General features: G+C 40.7%; 1 protein-coding gene across 1 annotated transcript in view; it reads right to left on the bottom strand.

Moving 5' to 3' along the window:
• The window catches only part of ZC3H3 (zinc finger CCCH-type containing 3), a 3,466,749-nt gene that overhangs the window by 242,353 nt on the left and 3,206,359 nt on the right, over positions 1-18,037 (bottom strand). The window contains exon 11 of the mRNA XM_044067335.1: positions 10,989-11,176. Coding sequence (XP_043923270.1) covers positions 10,989-11,176 — 188 coding nt within the window. The remainder of the gene's footprint in view (positions 1-10,988; positions 11,177-18,037) is intronic.

The raw sequence follows: 18,037 nt of genomic DNA, 5'->3' as shown, positions 1-18,037 counted from the left end.
TTGTAATGAGCAGCAAAGGTATGAGCAATGGACCATGGGGTTACTGTGCAAATATCACCAATAGATATTCTTGACCAAAAAGTAGATGAAGTAGTTATGGTTGTAGTAGAGTGGGTTTTAGGCATTCGTGGTACAGAAAGGCCCTGTTGGGAATAAATCCAGGAAATGCAGTTGGTTATCCGTTTTGCCAATGTGACTTTAGAAACTGGAGATTGCAGCCAAATTGATGAAAAGGAGATGAATAGTTGGTCTGTTTTCCAGACTGCCTTTCTTCTGTGTAAACAGAAACATCATTGTCTATGCACATCTAGAAGATGAAGCATGTATTCTCCTTTGGAAAATTTGGAAATAAGACTGGTAAATGAATGGTTTGGTTAATACTAGACCCAGAAGCCACTTTGGGTAAGAAAGAAGAGCTGGTTTGTGAGGTATCCCTGTCTTTATGAAAAACAATATACAGGGTCTTAGATGAAAGAATATGGAGTTCAGAAATCCTTTTAGAGGAAGTAAGAGCCACTAAAAATGCTGTTTTCTAAGACAGATACTTTATGTCAGCTTTTGCTGAAGGTTTAAAGGGCTTTTGAGTCAAACCTTGCAGTACCACAGTTAGATCCCAGGGCAGTGATGGGTCTTTTACTGGAGGTATAAGAAGGAAGGTACCTTTTAAGAATGCCTTACATAATCTGAAAGTAGCCAAAGCATACTTTTTGTTCCCTGAATGAAAATTTGATATGGCTGCCAACTGCACTTTGATCACAGAAAAACTAGCACCTTCTTTAAAGAGATAAGCTAGAAAATCTGGTACACCAGAGATGGGGCAGTAAAAGGGTCAATGTTGTTTTTCACAGCCCAAAGGGAAAATGTTTTCCATTTACTTTTGTAAATCCTTTTGGTACAGTCTTTTTGAGAGGATAACAATATGGCCCGTACTGGGGAAGAAAGGCTGGACTGTCTATCAATGGAACTGAAGAAATCATATGGTTAGTCTGAGGGCTGGGATATCGGGATTATTCATTCCTGAAGGATGTGAAAGAAGATCTGGACTTGAGTCTAGTATTCAGGGAGGATAACGAAGATGAGACCAAAGGAAGGGGAATCACACCTGGCGAGACCAAAAAGGGGCAATGAGGATGACCAAGCTCTTCAACTGACTTGCTCTAAGAATTTTGGAATCAGAGGTACTGGGGGATAGGTGTATTGGAGACCAGAGGGCCAAACGTGAACTACAGCATCTCTCGGTGACTTCCCCTGAGGGGGTGATCAATGTAAAGTACCTGATGCATTTTTTGTTGTGGGGAGTTGCAAAGAGATTGCAGCATGGTTGGCCCCAGCAAAAGAAAATTTCTTCTGCCACTAACTGACTGAAAGACCACAAACGAGGCATCAGAATGAACCTGCTGAGTTTGCCTGCTATCCCGTTGGTTTTCCCCAGAATGTGCATTGCTACAAGAAAGCGGCTGGATGGGATCACCCATTGCCACACCCTCATAGCTTCTCTGCAAAGGGGTTAGGATCACGTTCCCCCTTGTTTGCTGATGTACCAGACTGCACACATGTTGTCGGTATGAATCACAATGATTCTCAGCGGAAGAGTATCTTGGAATGCCTGCAATGCTAAAAAGGACTGCTTTCATTTCCAGGACATTGATATGCAAACTGGTCTCTTGGTAGGACCACGTGAATTGGAACATCTTTCCCATGAAATGCCCCCCCCCCCAACTGGGAGGTGCCCGTGGTCAATGGGGAAGGAAGAAGAAAAGGCTGACCCAGATAAATGTTGTCTGACTGGACCCACAAGTGAACATGGCATTTGCATACTTGAATAAGTTTGACTGGAAATGATAGGGGTTATTGAAGGAAAGACCACTGAACAGCTAGACTCCACTGAAGGACATTCCTAAAATAGCATGCCAAAGGAACTAAAACTATGGCTGCTACCATGGAACCTAAAGTGTGAAGAATTAGTGTTGCAGGAGGAGCAGTATGAGAGAGAGAATTTGATGCACCTGATATCTGAGTGCACATACACTGTGAGAGGGTAAAGCAGCAATCTGGGTGGTGTTCAGTTGGGCACAAATAAACTCCAGGCTCTGTACCGGTGTTAGTTTTGATTTGCCATAGTTGATTGTTATACCCAGTGACTGACAAATCTTGAGGCAAAGTGTCTCTGAACTGCTCCATGAGATGCATGGTCTGGGTGGTCAGAAGCCAGTCATCTAGAAATAAGGAAACACTCGGAATTCTTGCAGCCTCAGATGAGCTGCTACCACTGCCACACATTTGGTAAACACACTGGGGGCTGTGGTGAGACCAAAGGGCAGGGATCTGAACTGGTAGTGACTCACTCCTAGCTGAAAGCACAAGTGTCTGCCTATTTTGATGTGAAAGTATGCATCCTGAAGATCTACAGACCACATCCAATCATCCTTGGACTGAACTGTGACCATTAAGAACTTTGATTTCTTCACCAATTGATTCAGTTTGCTTAGATCCAAAATTGGGCTCAGGTCCCCTGTCCTTTTTGGCACAAAAAGGAATCTTGAGTAAATTTCGAATCCTTCTTGGTCTGGTGGGACCTTGTTGGATGACTTTTTTGCTCATCAGCTTTGGAGCTTCTTGTGCACCAGCTTCCCTCTTACTGACTGTACTTTCAGGGAGCTTATTTCTTTTGGAATTTGGAATCTGGGAAAAGGGTATGAAATAACCTCTGGATGTTATTTTTAGCATCAAGGTATCTTTTGTTACAGCAGCAAGGACAAATGTCTCCTGACTTCCTCCAGAGGTAGGCAGTTGGGCAGTGCTTCAGGAGCACTGATAGGGTCTATCCAGAAAGGAATATGAGGAACCCTAATTTTGCAGGCCTCCTCTGCCATGGGGATGGAGTCTTCAGTTTGAACTCCCTCTTCTGCCTCTGAATGAGTCTCTGCACGACTCCTGGAAAGGTCCATGGGATTTTCAGAACCACATTGTCTTGCCACCAACCTCATTCCTTGAAAAAGGCTGTTGAGTGGTAGAAAATTTAATTCCTACAGCAGGCAGGGTCTTTCCTTCCTGCTCACTGTGGGGAAGAGTTTCTTTTACAGAGGGGCCAAACAAGGATGATCCATCAAAGAGAGAATTGATAAAAGAAGACTTGAAAGGCTCCAAAAAGTTGCATAACCACATCCAAGCATGTCTCCTTATGGCAATGCCTGAACTGGCCACCTATGAGGCACCCTCTGCTGCATGAGAGATTAACCTCATGGAGACATTAGAAACAGACATGTGGCCAGCTGAGATGATGATCTTTTGAAATCCTCTACAGACATGGACTCAGAGAAAGAGTTTGATAATTCTTTGTTGAAATCTCTCTCTAACCTTGTAAAGTGTTGAAGGTAATTCAGGGCCCTCAGAGCAAAGGTAGCTTAAGCAAATACATGCTTTCCAAATCTGTCCAGCACCCTAGATTCTCTGTCAGGGGGTGGAGAGAGGAGCTCTGTTAGCTCTTTCTTGGTGGCTGCCTCCACAGCCATTGCATCGACAGGGACTCCTTTGGTCAAGTGGGGTTTATACTTTGTTAGGGATAAAAACTTGCACGGGTGGCACGGTATGGGTTCAAGTGAATTCGGCTACTTCTATGCCCAGTGTGAGACGAGGTCAATAAGCCCCTCAGCCGGGGAAGTCACTCAAGACATAGATGGGCCAAGTACCAGAAGCCTCCAGAAATACTGACTCCTCAGAAGAAGGATTATCGGTGAACCAACCACCTTTCTGCTCAAGGATCTCTAAAATGTCTCCAAATGAGACATTATCAGATGGTGATCAGGAGCATCCTTCCCCTTCCTCAAAATTGGTATCTTCAGTAAGAAACTCCAGAGAGATTATCTACGTGCCTCCTCTTGGACATTCTCTTGCTGTGAACCTCCTTGAGGGATGTTCTGGGGGAGTTATCCGAAGACAGGAAAGTTCTTCAATGGGAACCAACTGGAATCCAAGAAGAACTGTCTGTCCCTGTTAGGTAGGTCTGATGGAATCAGGGCACAGAACCATAGAGGGTTGAAGGGCAGAATCTAAGGAAGGAAGGATGAGGGACCAGATCCCTAGAAAGAGAAAGAACCCCTTCCACCACCTCAAAGGCAGATGGACCTGGAGAAGCCATGGCCGGCTACACCAGACCTGAATGTTCCAGTACAGGCAGATCACGATTCCAACACGATCAGTGCTTCAAGGATGGAAGTGAACCAGAGCTGTTTACTGCCAAGGCTCTGAGAGGCAGGGATGGATCAGACATCACTAGAGTAAAGCCTGACCACACAAATCTGATGCTGATGCTTCATCTCTGTGACTCATCCCAATCCGAAGGCATAGGGGCAGAACTACTCGAGGACATTGTCGGTGTTGAAGAGGTAACTCTCTTCTGATCCAACACCGAAACTCTCAGGTCTGTTGGATCCTGGGGCTCCGACAATGAAGGACAGATTGGAGAAGGAGACAGAATTGTATGGCCAGTGACAGGAAGACTCACAGATTCAGTGGGAGACAAACTTGATATAATCCCCATTTGGATCTGAGCTCTGCGGAACATTCGCATCATCCTATCCATATCCACTTCAGAAAGAATCCTGGAGGACCTGGTACAGGATGTAGTGAACTGAGGTCTGGAATGCTTTTTAGTTATCGGCATAAAAGGGGAGTGGAGCTGAGGGGAGATGGTATCCACCATAAACTCAGGTGAGTGCCTCAGCACGTATGATGCGCTAGGCATTGGATCTGATGGTTTCAGATCTATAGTCTTGGTAGGGCTAAATGAGATGATAATAAGATCTGAAGGCATAGGATCAGAAAGCTTTGGATCCATGGTTTGTCATTTTGGATCTGATGAACTCGGATCAAAGGATTTCTGAATTTTATGGGTGGGTTCCAAAGTTGTTTCTTGAGACTTCAGAAGCAACCGTTTCCTGTGCTCAGAGGGAGCTTTAGAAGATTTACTGGGGGTGTGAGCCCCTGAAGAGAATAAAGATACAGGCGGCAGCAGTCCTTTAAGGACAGACTTGTTACACTTGTCAGCAATGGCTCTTGAACTAAAAGTTGCACAAATAGTGCAGTTTCTGTTTAAATGAGCCACTCCTAAGCAGAAAATGCACTCCCTGTAGGCATCCAACTTAGGGAATATTTGCTCACAGGCATACCTCTCAACCTCTTAGTGCAAGAAATCTGGACAAAGCCCAACAAAATGGGAGACAAAGGCCCAAAAATAGGGAAATATTTTAAATATTGCTCTTATAAACTTAGAAAAGTTGCTAGAGTAACAGGGTTGTTTTAACATACATTTCCTGAAGGATTTGATGTCTTAAACTCCAATGTATGTCATCATTTAGTGACCTCAGTCCTCAGATCATCTGTACAGTTGAGAGGTATGCTCACAGGAAGTGCATTTCTTGAAACCTGTCGGCTTATTAGCCATGACCGAACAAAGCTAGAAAGAGAAACACTATAAAAGGAAGAAGGTATATATATTTTGTTAAAAGTGGAAAAATTACCAGCAATGGTAATAAAGAATACTCTGTATGAAAATGGTAGAAAATAAAGGGGGTACACAGAAGAATAGCAACAATGGTATTTGAAAAAGAACTATGAGAATAGTAGAAAATCCTGATGCAGAAAAACTGATAAAACTAAGGGGGAGGTTGGAAAAAAGTATACGCATTAGAAAAAATTAAAAGGGGAAAGAAATATATTCTAAAAATAAGGAGAAAAATGCACTTACAGTAAAGAATACTATTATTCTAATGCTGTGAGAGAGGATCCTACGTCAAAGTATGACGGCGGCAAATGAGATCTGAGGTGCTGAGGATGGACTAGGTTATTATAGGTTAGAGGGAGCAGCTCGAGAGTCGGATCCAAAGTCTATAGTATGCGGCCGAGTCAGATCTGAGGATTGGATCCGTAACCAATTTGCTGAGGAGAATGAAAAGGACATCATATCTTTAATTAACTGTGATATACATGATACCTCACAGAGACAGCCTGTCTTTTCAAGCATAGTGAGACTTTCCTTACCCCTGTGCCTGTTAAATATACTAAACACTCAGTTTGCAAACCAACTTTTCTTACACTCAATACTAAGCAATTTCCGACTTTGTATAAAGAGTCAGTTATGTCAACTTAATAAGGCACTTAAGTTACTTATGCATTTATATTATCTTTTGGTGACCATGTTAGCCCCACAAGGCCAGTGGCCTCTTTTTAAGGGAGACTCAAGGTATTATTTATACTAACTAGGGGAAATTTGGTCAGGGAACTGAGGAACTTCCCCAAACTTTTTTCATAAGTACCATGGGATTCTTTACATCCACCTAAACTATGTACCAACTCAGGCAGATGAGGACTTGGTTTAAAGTCACATCTAAAGGATGGCACACTCAGACGAACAGCACCCATGCAGTGTCAGTAATGGGAAACAAATTCAAGCACCTGGGCTGAGAACTGAACTGAAAGCCTTCTAGTCTTCTAGCATCAAGGGTGTGTGTGCTAACTAGACACTTACTAAAAGTGCTGCCGAAGTGCCAGGTTATCTAAATCAGTGCAGCCTAAAGCAGAAGGTTTGGTGGACAAAACAGAAGAAAATGGTGTAGTACGTGCCTATGATTCCTCAGAAACTACACACTTTAAACATTCTTCAGTAAGCTTTTGTCATCAGCTACATGTACAGTCAAACACAGCCAACAGCAGTGAAAGACCTCTGTGTCTGGGACCATCACTGGTAATCAATGTTTGAAGCTTTTGTCTGTACTGTTAAGTGAGTCAATAAAGGTCTGATATGTTATTTTTTTTATTTTTGGTCTGAATTTGTTTACCAAGGTAGAGCAATGAACAGTTTTGGCCAATGTCAGTCACAACACACGGTCAATGAAACAACCACTGTTACAAAGAATACAAACGTAGATTAATATGAAGTAAAACTGATAAACAAAGATCTTCATATACAAAGAATACAGCTGCATTTTAACAAATGAAGTGAATGCTATAAAAATAGCATCGTAATACAACACATATACAACAGCTTACTTTATCTTTAATGACTGCAAAAAGATTTTGAAGTTACATCCTCTGGCTGTTTGCACAGCTACAGAATAACAAAATGTTTTGCCATTTTCTGTTTTAGACTCCTGTTTTTATTCAGATTTAGTTCTGATCTTCACACAGGCTGCTTATCACAATGGCTCTAGAGTCTTCCTAAGCAAGCAGCTCTCCAAATTCTTTTTTGGGGGTCCCTCCTCTTTCCATCACCATACCATCCAAGTACCTGTATTCGGCGGGTCTACCAGCTGTCTCTTTTACCCCACCCCTGGACTTTCAATCCAGTGTTACTGCGGCTAGTTGTGGACCCTAGGTATCCAGGGGTTCGGGATCTCTGTGCATCTATCGAGGGGCATCACTTGCAACCTGTTTTCCCCTTCTCCTTTATGGAACTAATGGTGTGCAATGGAGAAATGTGGTGTATCGCCCCACCTCCACAGCACCTCAGCCATCTTAACCTTTTTCCCCTCTTTTAAGCATGTCTACAGGTGTGCCTTCATCAGCTTCCACCAGGGATCAATACAGCAGACAACTATAGGTCCACCCAACCACTCCAGAATGGTAATACCCATCCCTCTATGCCTCTCAGCCAGTCACCCAAGATGCTAGTTGAACCTGGGTTGGCTGGGATGTAGACAGGGCTTTACCCCCCTGTGCACCAGAGTGGCTAGCCCTCCACCATTCCTGTTGGCAACCTTGACATTTTACAAAGTTCTAAAGTACCAAAATGCATGCCACAACATCAAGGTTCATAAGTGTATACTAAGTCAACAACCAATGGGACCTTCATAAGTTTAGTCAAGCATCCTAATTACATCCTGCAAGTATGTGTGCCTAAGAGGTTTTTTAAGGGGTATGTGTAAGCTAGGGCAAGATTTACAGGCTGCCTTTGTCCATTATAGACAGGTGCTAGATTTGGGGTGTATTTCCAATTTCCCATCCACTGGTCCAGGTTTCTCTTGAATAGGGTTAGGGAAGAGGTCTTCTTCAAATAAAAGGATAGCCTGTAACAGACAAGGGAAATTCTCTGAGAAACATAACTGTCCCGCCATCAAGTCCTACTTATGCCACAAGCAAGTTTAAATCCCTAGATTGAGTATTTCTGAAGCTGTTCCTTTTGTGGATATGCAAAACATAAGAAAACATCTAAGAGGGTCCACCAAACAGCATTACATCTCTGAAGGATAACATGACATAGCTGCTCGTGAAATCAGGACAGTCCCAGCCAAGTACTTCTCTAAAAAGACACACTTAGTGGTAAGCAAATCTGTTCAGTTAAAGGCATAATAGGTCATGAAGAACTCCACTGACTTAACAGTATCTCTTCTCTTTTCTTGCGTGCATGCTCTCAGTCTCTCTCTCTCTATATATATATATATATATATTTATATATGTGTGTGTATGTGTGTGTGTGTGTGTGTGTGTGTGTATACACACAAATATGCACACACACTCTTAATTTTAGGACACATGGAGGGGGTTGCCCCTCCACATGGAGGATGCAGGTGAGCTTGCTCCTGCAAAGATTCACCTGTTTCAAGCTGTACCATTACTGTGTATGCAAAGGACAGGTTTTGAGAATTTGAGTGAGGAAATGCAGCCCTAGAGACCGGATTTCATTCTTCCACAGCAGAATACTTCAGAGTCTGTTCTGAAATGATTGAAAACAAAAACACCAAATCAGATGGTTAACAATACAAATTATAACATTTTCTAATATGTGGAAGGAGCCAAACATATTTCCACTCATTAAAAAATTACAATCCTGTTAAAAAGGGAATAACACAAGGGTTCTCCTCTTCTAGCTTGCAAAATAAGCATTTAGACATTTCCCAGGGGAGGAAGAAGAAAGAGATAGCCACCCATGTCCCTTTGTTTGCAGACTTAATGAACATAAGAGATTCTGCAAAGAGGGGGAGTAAGCAGAGGATGGTGACTCCTGCTCGTCAGTTTCTAGCACAGATATCTTTATTAGTTCAAGTTCTAAAACAGCCAAATAAGTACAGAAAAAGATCTCTAACAAGAGCCTTTAGGCCAACTCTTATGCCACTCTACTGAAGCAGAAGACAACAGCCATAAGACTGGCCAATACTGAACAGGCTGTCAGTCAAACTTTTGATATAATAAGTGCACATGGAACAGGAATGGAACACAGGATAGCTTAGCTTCATTACTTAAGCCTACATTCTGCAGAATACTCTCTCATACCTGCTCTGTCATCTTTCACCACATGCTGGACAGGTTAAACTCAGCATAAAACAAATAAGAGCAAGGATATGCTGTGGGACGGGCAGCCTGTCTGTGGGGGTGGTCTCAATGTATGCCAGCAAGCATCCGACCATTTGGAGGAAGACAAGAGTCCTACACAACCAAATTCAGACACAGGACTATGTCCTAGAGACCTGAGTACCTGCTTCTTTCTCACCCAAGGTGCAAACATTTGCTTTGGCAAATAAGGAAAAGTGGCAGCCAAACCTTGCATCTCATTGACAAAAGTGGGCTCTGATAAGCAGGCTTTTCCGATCAACTTTGTGTTAGTCCACAAATGAGGAGAGGTATTGTGACCTTAGTTTTTGGGTGTTAGTCCTGTAGCAAAGAAGCAGCAATTACAGCAGTGATAGGAAATTCTGAAGTGAACCCAGACCTGTACTCATGCTTGGGAGCTGAATTACCTACCTTCTGTCTTTCATGCTTCTAAATGGGCTCTACAACAAACCCTTTGATTACCCCTTTTGCTGTACTCTTTCCATTGCTGCAAACTGCTGGGTGCAGCATTAGGCCTCAAGCATCTCGCTATAATCAACAGACACAGGGTTTAAGAGCTGGCATTTGTGACACCTATTGACAATATACTCCAGTACCAGAAAAAAATAGCATCTCTGGTTATCCTCTGTTTACTTATTTTTCTTTCTCAACCGGGAAACGTCCGACTGGGTAAAACCCATTTTCAGCAAAGGCCAGGGGAGAAAAGCTTTACATTTAGGTTACACATGATGCACATTTATAACTACAGGGTAAAAACACCTATACAAGAGCTTATAATTTGGTAAACTCAGCCACAAGTTCAGCTTCTTATGTTTCAAACAAAGGAACTTTTCAATGATGCTTTAAGAAGAGATATGCACTACAAAGTTCCTAAAAAGAATTGGGAATCATTGTGGTTTGTGCACTCTCCCAAACCAAACAGAAAAAAGTAATATATGGGCCAAAAATGAATGGGTGCTCAGAGTTTGAGAGATCAAGATTTTAAGAACCACAACAGGAGATACAAGAATACACTTAACTGTTTTGCCAATTTATAGCAAGTTCTGTAAAGCAAAACTAAAATGTTATTTGTACCAGTTCTCAGAAGCTTATCTTTATAGTCACATTTTTAAATGTTTAACAAAATAAACAAAACATACTTAAATGATTATTTTTTACTATTTGATGGCAAGATCTTGTAACTGAGTACAATTTTAAGTAATCTTTTGGTTTGGGGGAGTTGCTGGCTGATTCCATATTGGAATCCATGTGAAAAATACAATAATACAGCAAAGTCTGAGTTATTTTATTATTCCCCCTGGAAAGGTGATGATCAAAACTACATATTTAGTCAGTCTTTAAGATTTAAAACAGTACTAAGTACAATTAATAAATGACTAAACAAATAAAAAAGACAAGCAAACAAAACAAAGCAGGTTCTGTTTGTAGTACTGGACGATTACTTATTAGAAAGTTAATGGACAAAAGGGGAATTTAAAATGTCTTAAATTTTCAAACTTAATGATAAAAATGCTACAACACAGCAGCTTGAAATGTTTATAATGATTAAAAATACATATTACAAAGTAACATTTAAGGGGTAGTGAAAGAAAACATAAATGCATTAATAATTTGCTCTGTATATTCACTCATCTACTTCTTATGCTGTGAACTGAGTCATGTACCTGGCTCCTTGCTTTCTTCATCAGCTTCTGTTTCAGACTCGGCAACACCATCTGATGAAGAACTCCTCAGAGAGATGAAGGAGGGAAGCTTCGCCAAGCCCCTTAACACCGAAGTTTCACTTTCATTCTCACTTTGAATGCTGGACTTTTCTTCTGAACGAGATGCTGATTTCTGATCATTAGTAAACCTAGTATTTATAAAACAATGAATTAAAAGATACAAGAAAAACAGCAGAAAAAAGTGTGATTCTGTGCACAAACTACTTACTAAATAGACTACAAATCTGCTTCATGGGGCCACTTTTAACAAAGACTAATTACAGTACTCAAAAATAATATCAGTGGACTACTGAATGATAGATGACAAAGAAATGGAAAGTAAGGTCACACGGGCAAGGATCTTGGGAGGGAGACAAAAGAAAGAGAGAGAGACTAAGAATTCATGTTAGAGAAGGAATAGCTTTACAGAGAAGGTGGTGGATTAGCTGCATACACTTTTTAAATGGATGGAAAACTGTAAAACTATGCACATCTTTCTGTAATGAAGATTACACCATTAGTATGAGGGCTATTTATGCAATTAAAATGATTTCAAGAGTTTGTAATCTTTTCAATGCCTATTTTCATACAATATATAGGAAAATGTAACAAAATAAATATCAGTGCAAAACACAAATTAAATATGTTAAAAACAAAAAGGGACTGCAACAAAGTTTGTAATTTAAAGCCATAAGCAATTCCACTTCCAGCCATGAACTAACATTCAAATAAACAATGTTAGGGAAGCAGTGATACATTTTACAGAGCTTTGTCTTAATAAAGGTGGACTGAGAGTAAACCAGCTTCAGTTGCATATTTTAAACTTCAGAGGTAACATGATAAAAGTTCTCCAACATGTATCAGTACAGACAAAGCAGTAAAACGACATAAGACCAGTCAGGTTACTCTTGGTCTAAAACAGAAAAGTGACAGGGAAAAGGATCTTCTCCACCTCCTTGTAAATATTTGAAGCCAGGACCAAGTCTCGTTAAAATACTGTGGCTGAACAAGGGATGACATGGGAGAAAATGAATGAGTGCCTCAGAAGGCAAGTAAACTTTTCAAAAGTGTAAAGAGCAGTGTGCATATGAGCAAACAATTTGCTTGTGGTCTATCTTAACTACTGGGACATTCTAGTTTAGTAATAGGAAGCATGTTCCTATCCAAAATATCTAAGTAGTCTACTGCTGAAGATAAACCATTTCATATGCAAGAAGACACCAATCTATCTGGTACATCTTAACTGATACATATAATGGTCTTGAAATGACAGCAGATGGTGTAGGATAATTCTCAGATGTATGAACCTGACAATCACCTGGAAGTCAAGAGGATGGCGTACCAGGTAAAGGAACTACCACTCTCACAACTTAACTCTGATATCAAATGACAACTTAGTTTTAGGGGCATAAGAAATCACAGTAACACAGTCAAGCTGAGGTGAAAGGAGCTGCTTCACCAAGTGCAAACTGTTAGGTGGCAAGAAGAGCATCTCAAAAGAGTTTCTGATCAGGTGCCAGTACAGTACAAGTATTCAGTGATGCAGCTACAACCAGCATTGCAGCTGTTTAAATGCATGTTTTACATTCATTAACTACAGCAAGGTTCTTCTAGTTGAGATGGGACATTATTTTTTTGTCCTCAACTTTGGGTTAAGGGGTTGTGGGACACCAGTCTGAGAAATGTCTGGGGTACCAACTGACCTAGTGATGGCTCTGAACTATCTTTTTCCATAAGCAAACCACAAATAAACACAGGACAAAGAACAAGAAGGATACTTTTTCAGATCATTAATGACTTGTGCTTTGAACTACTAGGCAAGCATAATTAAGAAAATTCCTATTTAACATCTACTAAATTACTTATAAAATACACATGCAAGAAGCTATCCCAAAGGGAACTATACCTCCTGTAAATACTCACATGCTTAAGACTGAAAGACAAGCTAGCAACCCAAGAAATGTGTCAGGTATTTTATTCATAATCTGCAATTCTGAAAAAGAGAAGCCTATGCTCAACAATTTGTCTTTAACTAAGCCCATACAGTTTATGTAATTTTGACTTATATTGTAAGTGCTGTCCTGACTGGGGTCTATGTTAGGATCTCTTGCCCCATTACAACTCCTTACTGATATTTCATTCTTGACTGAAACTCTGGACTAGTTTTTCCACGTCTAAAAGCCTCCCTGACCAGAATTGCATAATTTTTTCCCAGTTACCAATTGACTAGGCACTTGCATGTATTTGACAAGCTGCAACTGCTTTCTCTGTGGAAACTCTCAGTAGACACTGTTTTCTGGGCTAAGATCAGGAAAGGGGGTAAAACCTTTTCACCTATGCTTTACTCTCCTACCTTATCCCCATTACCACCCACCCCTAAATAATTTCCTTAACATAAGCTTTTCTCCTTCCCCTCTGCCACTTGTGAAGTGCTCCACCAACACACTTCTTGTGCTTTCTCCTCCAAAGAAATCAAACTGTACCCACCAACCTAATACCACTTAAATCCACTAACTTCCACTCTAACATCCCCTTCTCCAAAATCCCCTCACTTCCTTCCTATCCTAAATCAGCTTGAATAAAGCAAAGCATGCAAACTACAAACACCATCTAAACATTATGGATTAAAATTGTAATATAAAAAGAGATCACAAATCCACCAGATATCATTTTATTACGTACTCAAGTTTGCTTCTACCAGGATTATTACTACTTTTAACATCAATATCCCTTACAAAAACAATACAGGATCCATGTTAAACTCTTACTTAATAGGTTAGGCTTATCATAATGAACTTCATCATCACATTAATTTGCTTACCCACTGGAACTACTACTTGGTGTAGTTGATACCCCTAATAAAACCTTCCTCCATCCATACTACTAAATTTCTGTCAGTCAACCCATTGCTGACAGTATGCCAAAAGGCTCCAAAACTGACAGCCCTATCTTTACTAACCAATCTTCAAGCATGTGGGACGGAATGAAATCCTGCCTCTATATATTCTTCTTACCTCCATTTTGAAGGACTCAGTACCAGTAACCATATGACAAGGAAGTGCATTCCAAGGACAAAAAAGAGGTAAAAGAAGTCAAATCAAGGCATAGCCCTGACAATTAACCAAAGTACTATATTATGGTCCAGCAGACGTGCACTAATCAGGCTACTAAAGTCAAAGGTAGGGGGAACTAGAACAGGCTAATGTCTATGATGTATGCATGGGGGGGCTGTGAAGACCATAAAAACTTTTGCTGATGAGCAGTCAGGAAGTCAGCAAGAGACAAAAATGAGTAAATCCCGCAAAACACAGTCCAGACAAATAACTGCTAAGCATTCATGAGCTAAACTTTATATGAAACTGAGCAGCTTCAGTTTTCCATGCTCACTAAGAGGGATCTTCTACAAATAACCTCACACCCACCCACGAGCAGGCAGTGGAAAAATGACCTCTTAGTAAAGAAAATAACATCACAGGCAAGAAACTGGATTGAATACTTTGAAGTAGAACATGTCAGCCTAGGTTGTGGATCATGCAAATAAATCAGATATCTAATTGTAGAATGTTTAAGTCAATGTTTAGGTATCAGTTGTCAAGAGCTTAAATGACAATTTGCTGAAAAAAATTACATACTGTCCTGCAGTTCAATGACTACAGAGTTAGCAAATACAAAGTGGGATTTGGGGGGGTGTAGCTCCTTTTTTTTTTTTTTTTTTACTTTTTTATTGTTAGTGTTATATCTGCCAACTCTTCAGTTTGTAAGTTTTTTCAATTTTGATCCTGTGTGTGGTCAGAGTTGGCCTTTTGCTGGATATGATTACATGATTTGGTAGTCAACAATGTAGCTGTTGCTGTACATGCAAAAATCCTGTGCGTTTAAATTTGGGTTCCTGGCTTCTTCGCTTCTGTCTTTTTATCCTCCTGGCTGGGAATGACATAGAAGTCCTTAAATCAAATTCCTATGTTGGTAGAAGCTGAGTGTTGAGAAATGCCTCATTATCTCTCTTCAAAGTTGGCAACTCACAGTAGCAACATGCTGGCCCTTTTGCAAAAGCCATCAGTGTCATACTCTGGTTCCAAGCAAACAATGTAAATGCTATACTGATCAAAAGCAAAGACCAATATAGCAAACATGCTATATTTGTCCAAGAGTTTGATCTGACAACTGCAGGCACACTTAAAAAGTCCATACTTTTCAGCAGTGAATGCAGGAACTTTCCATCTGCAGCTGGGTCCTGGCTAAGAATATGAGGCATCTCCTGTGCTCCCTGTAGATGACGATGTGAAGGTAGGCATACTTTACATCCAGTGTGATCAGGACAGCTTCTGCCAGTAGTAGTGGAAGCAGGGTTGGCAAGGTTAGCATTTTGCACTTTTGCTAAGATCAGAAATTTGTTTTTTTTAGCATTTGAACTTTTTTATTGAAAATCTTTAGCTTTGAAAGGTCTACAATGAATATCTAAGGGTCATCCTTCAAGGGGACTGGGAACTAGGAACAGTTTGGAGGAGAACCCTGTTCTTTCTTCTTCTGGTAGGAATCTTTCTATTGCAGAAAAAAAGAAAACAGTAGGTCCAGAACTGAGACTGCCAAGGAGCCTTGGTCTGGAGAGAGGAGAGGCATACCCATGCAAAGTGGAAAAGCCATGAACTTGAAATGTATACCCTAGAGCAATCATTTTCCTTACTCAAAATGTCTGTGGTCATTTCAAACCACTGCCTCTGAAAACTTCTAATCTTCCTTCTGAAATGTAAAGAGGGGAGACAGCACTAATTTATATAGACAAAAGTATGTGGCACTGTCTTGGGTGCATGGGGGATCCACTGCCCCTTTCACTACCCTCCTGTATGTCACAATTTCTGCCACATTTGTAAAGGGACAACTGCCAATAGGAATGTTTCTACTATACATGGGCACTGGTGGATGGAAAAGCTATTTCTGTTCTATTTCCCAGTTTCTTCTAATTTCATGAAAACTTCCTAGGAAAGAGGCCCTGATTATGCAAACAACATTCAGAATCTACCACAAGACATTTTCTGGCATGTCCTTTTTGATTTAGGATATTAATTTGATACTATGACATGTGCATCAATAAGTTAAAGCTCTTGGGCTTACAGGAAAGGATATAAACATGTTTTGCTCAAATCTCCGTAGTGTCCTACTTTCTTTATCATTTGAAACTATCTTACTAGTGGAAGCAAATTTAAATCTCCAAAGAAATGACTACTGAAACTGCGCAGGCTTTTTGTTGAGATACTTTGATTTTTTTTCCATTCTATGAAATATGACTGATTTTGTGGGGTCCAGAAGCTGACAATCTAGTTCAAGAAGTGCACTGTCAGAAGCATCTCCGAATGCCTGAAAGACTAAACAGGCTGCAGTAGGTTTAGGTAGCTCATTCCCCAGCAGTTCCAGTTACCTTTTATGTGAGCTTCATAATTATATGGCTTTCTATTAATTTCCCCAAAACAGGTGTCTTAAGGAAGAGCCTAAGATGAGAGATTCTTTGTGTGTCACAACAAATGGGTATGAAAAGCCTTGTTCCTCTGCTTCTCAGATGTCCATTCCCAGCAAGAGTTCCCATTTTTTTTTTTGTAGTACCTGATGTGAAAGGCTCAGACTAAAAGCAAGGAAGCAGTTTTTCACAGCAAACAATGGTGAATAACTGGAAAGTCCAGGATCAGAGCAGACATGAGTTTTTCCATTATTTGAAAGTATATGCACCTGCGCCCTCTTTAAAGCTGCTAGACGAAGGCTCTACCAAAGGAGGAGAAGAAACATGTGTCTCTTGGATCAAGGACATATCCTTCTAGTAGTCAAAAAAGGAACAGAAGAGAGAAACCTAGCTTATAGAACAAATTTTTCTTTTAAAAGAGTACAGTGCTCACATGAGGTGCTCTTTCTAGGATAGAAAGTAATGGTGCTAATCCTCTGTTAAATCTGCTTAGCCACAAGTGTTCTTGACGATCAAGAACTCCCAAAATATAGTCAAAAAAAGCATTTAGTTAACTGGGTAACAGCATTGATTACAAATGACCAATTTAAGCCTAAGCCCTCGAAATCTAAAGGCAAAAATTAACAATTTCAATACAACATACAAGTAACAATACACAAAAACAAAAAATATCTCCAAAAAAGTTTTCACTGTCTAGGAAAGACCGAAAGAGTATGAAATGTAGGCTGTAGCAAAACAGAGCTGAAGATGGTTCAAGTTGCTCTTGCGTTTATATCTGACATCCTGCAGGAAAAGCGGGAGATCAAATTTGTTCTGAAATGCTGCTCAGTTGTACAGATATCTTTCTGGGGATAATTCACATCTAAGACAAATTGCACTGCAGAAGAGATCCTAATGATTTGCATTTGAGAATTCTAGGAGAAAGTACAGTTGTATACACTTACCATAAATGTAGATGTTTGAGTGTATTCACTGTTGCAGTCATCACAGTTGGGTTATCCCTGCCAGGGTAGCCCTCGACCAGCCTGAATACCAGCTTAGTATTTCTGCGTCGGTTGCTGTCACTTCAGGACTGACGTCAGAACGTCAGTAGTATAAAGTAAGACAGCCGACGCCATAACATCAGATGTTCATCGTGTTACACTGCTGCAGTCATTACACTTGGGTTATCCTGCCATTAGGCAGTCCCGCAGTCGGCCAGAGTTCCAAAGACTTGGTCCGGCGTTGGTTGCTGTTGCTTCTTCCCTGACGTCAGTGCGCCAGGGGTATATAAGATGCATCCGACGCCATTTTCTTCAGTCTTTCTTCCCGCGCGGTGCCCGAAGCAAAAGCAGTTCTGAAGTGCCGGTCGGCCGACTCCTGAGATTTTTGAAGTCGAATTTCAGATCCGAAGCCTTCAATAAAGCTAAGTACCCCGTTGGGGAAACTTTGCCTCAGACTGATGTCAGAAAAAGTTAATAATTGTATTTCTTGTGGGAAGCAAATACCCCATAAGGACTTCCACTCTTACTGTATTCCATGCCTAGGCCCTCATCACGACGTCACTAGTTGTCGGTTT

The sequence above is a fragment of the Protopterus annectens genome, chromosome 3.part1 (genome assembly GCF_019279795.1).
Source record: "Protopterus annectens isolate FY-2018-M chromosome 3.part1, PAN1.0, whole genome shotgun sequence".
Lineage (NCBI taxonomy): Eukaryota > Metazoa > Chordata > Ceratodontiformes > Protopteridae > Protopterus > Protopterus annectens.
The sequence above is the reverse complement of the archived record's forward strand: the minus strand, read 5'-3'. Positions and strand labels throughout refer to the sequence as shown.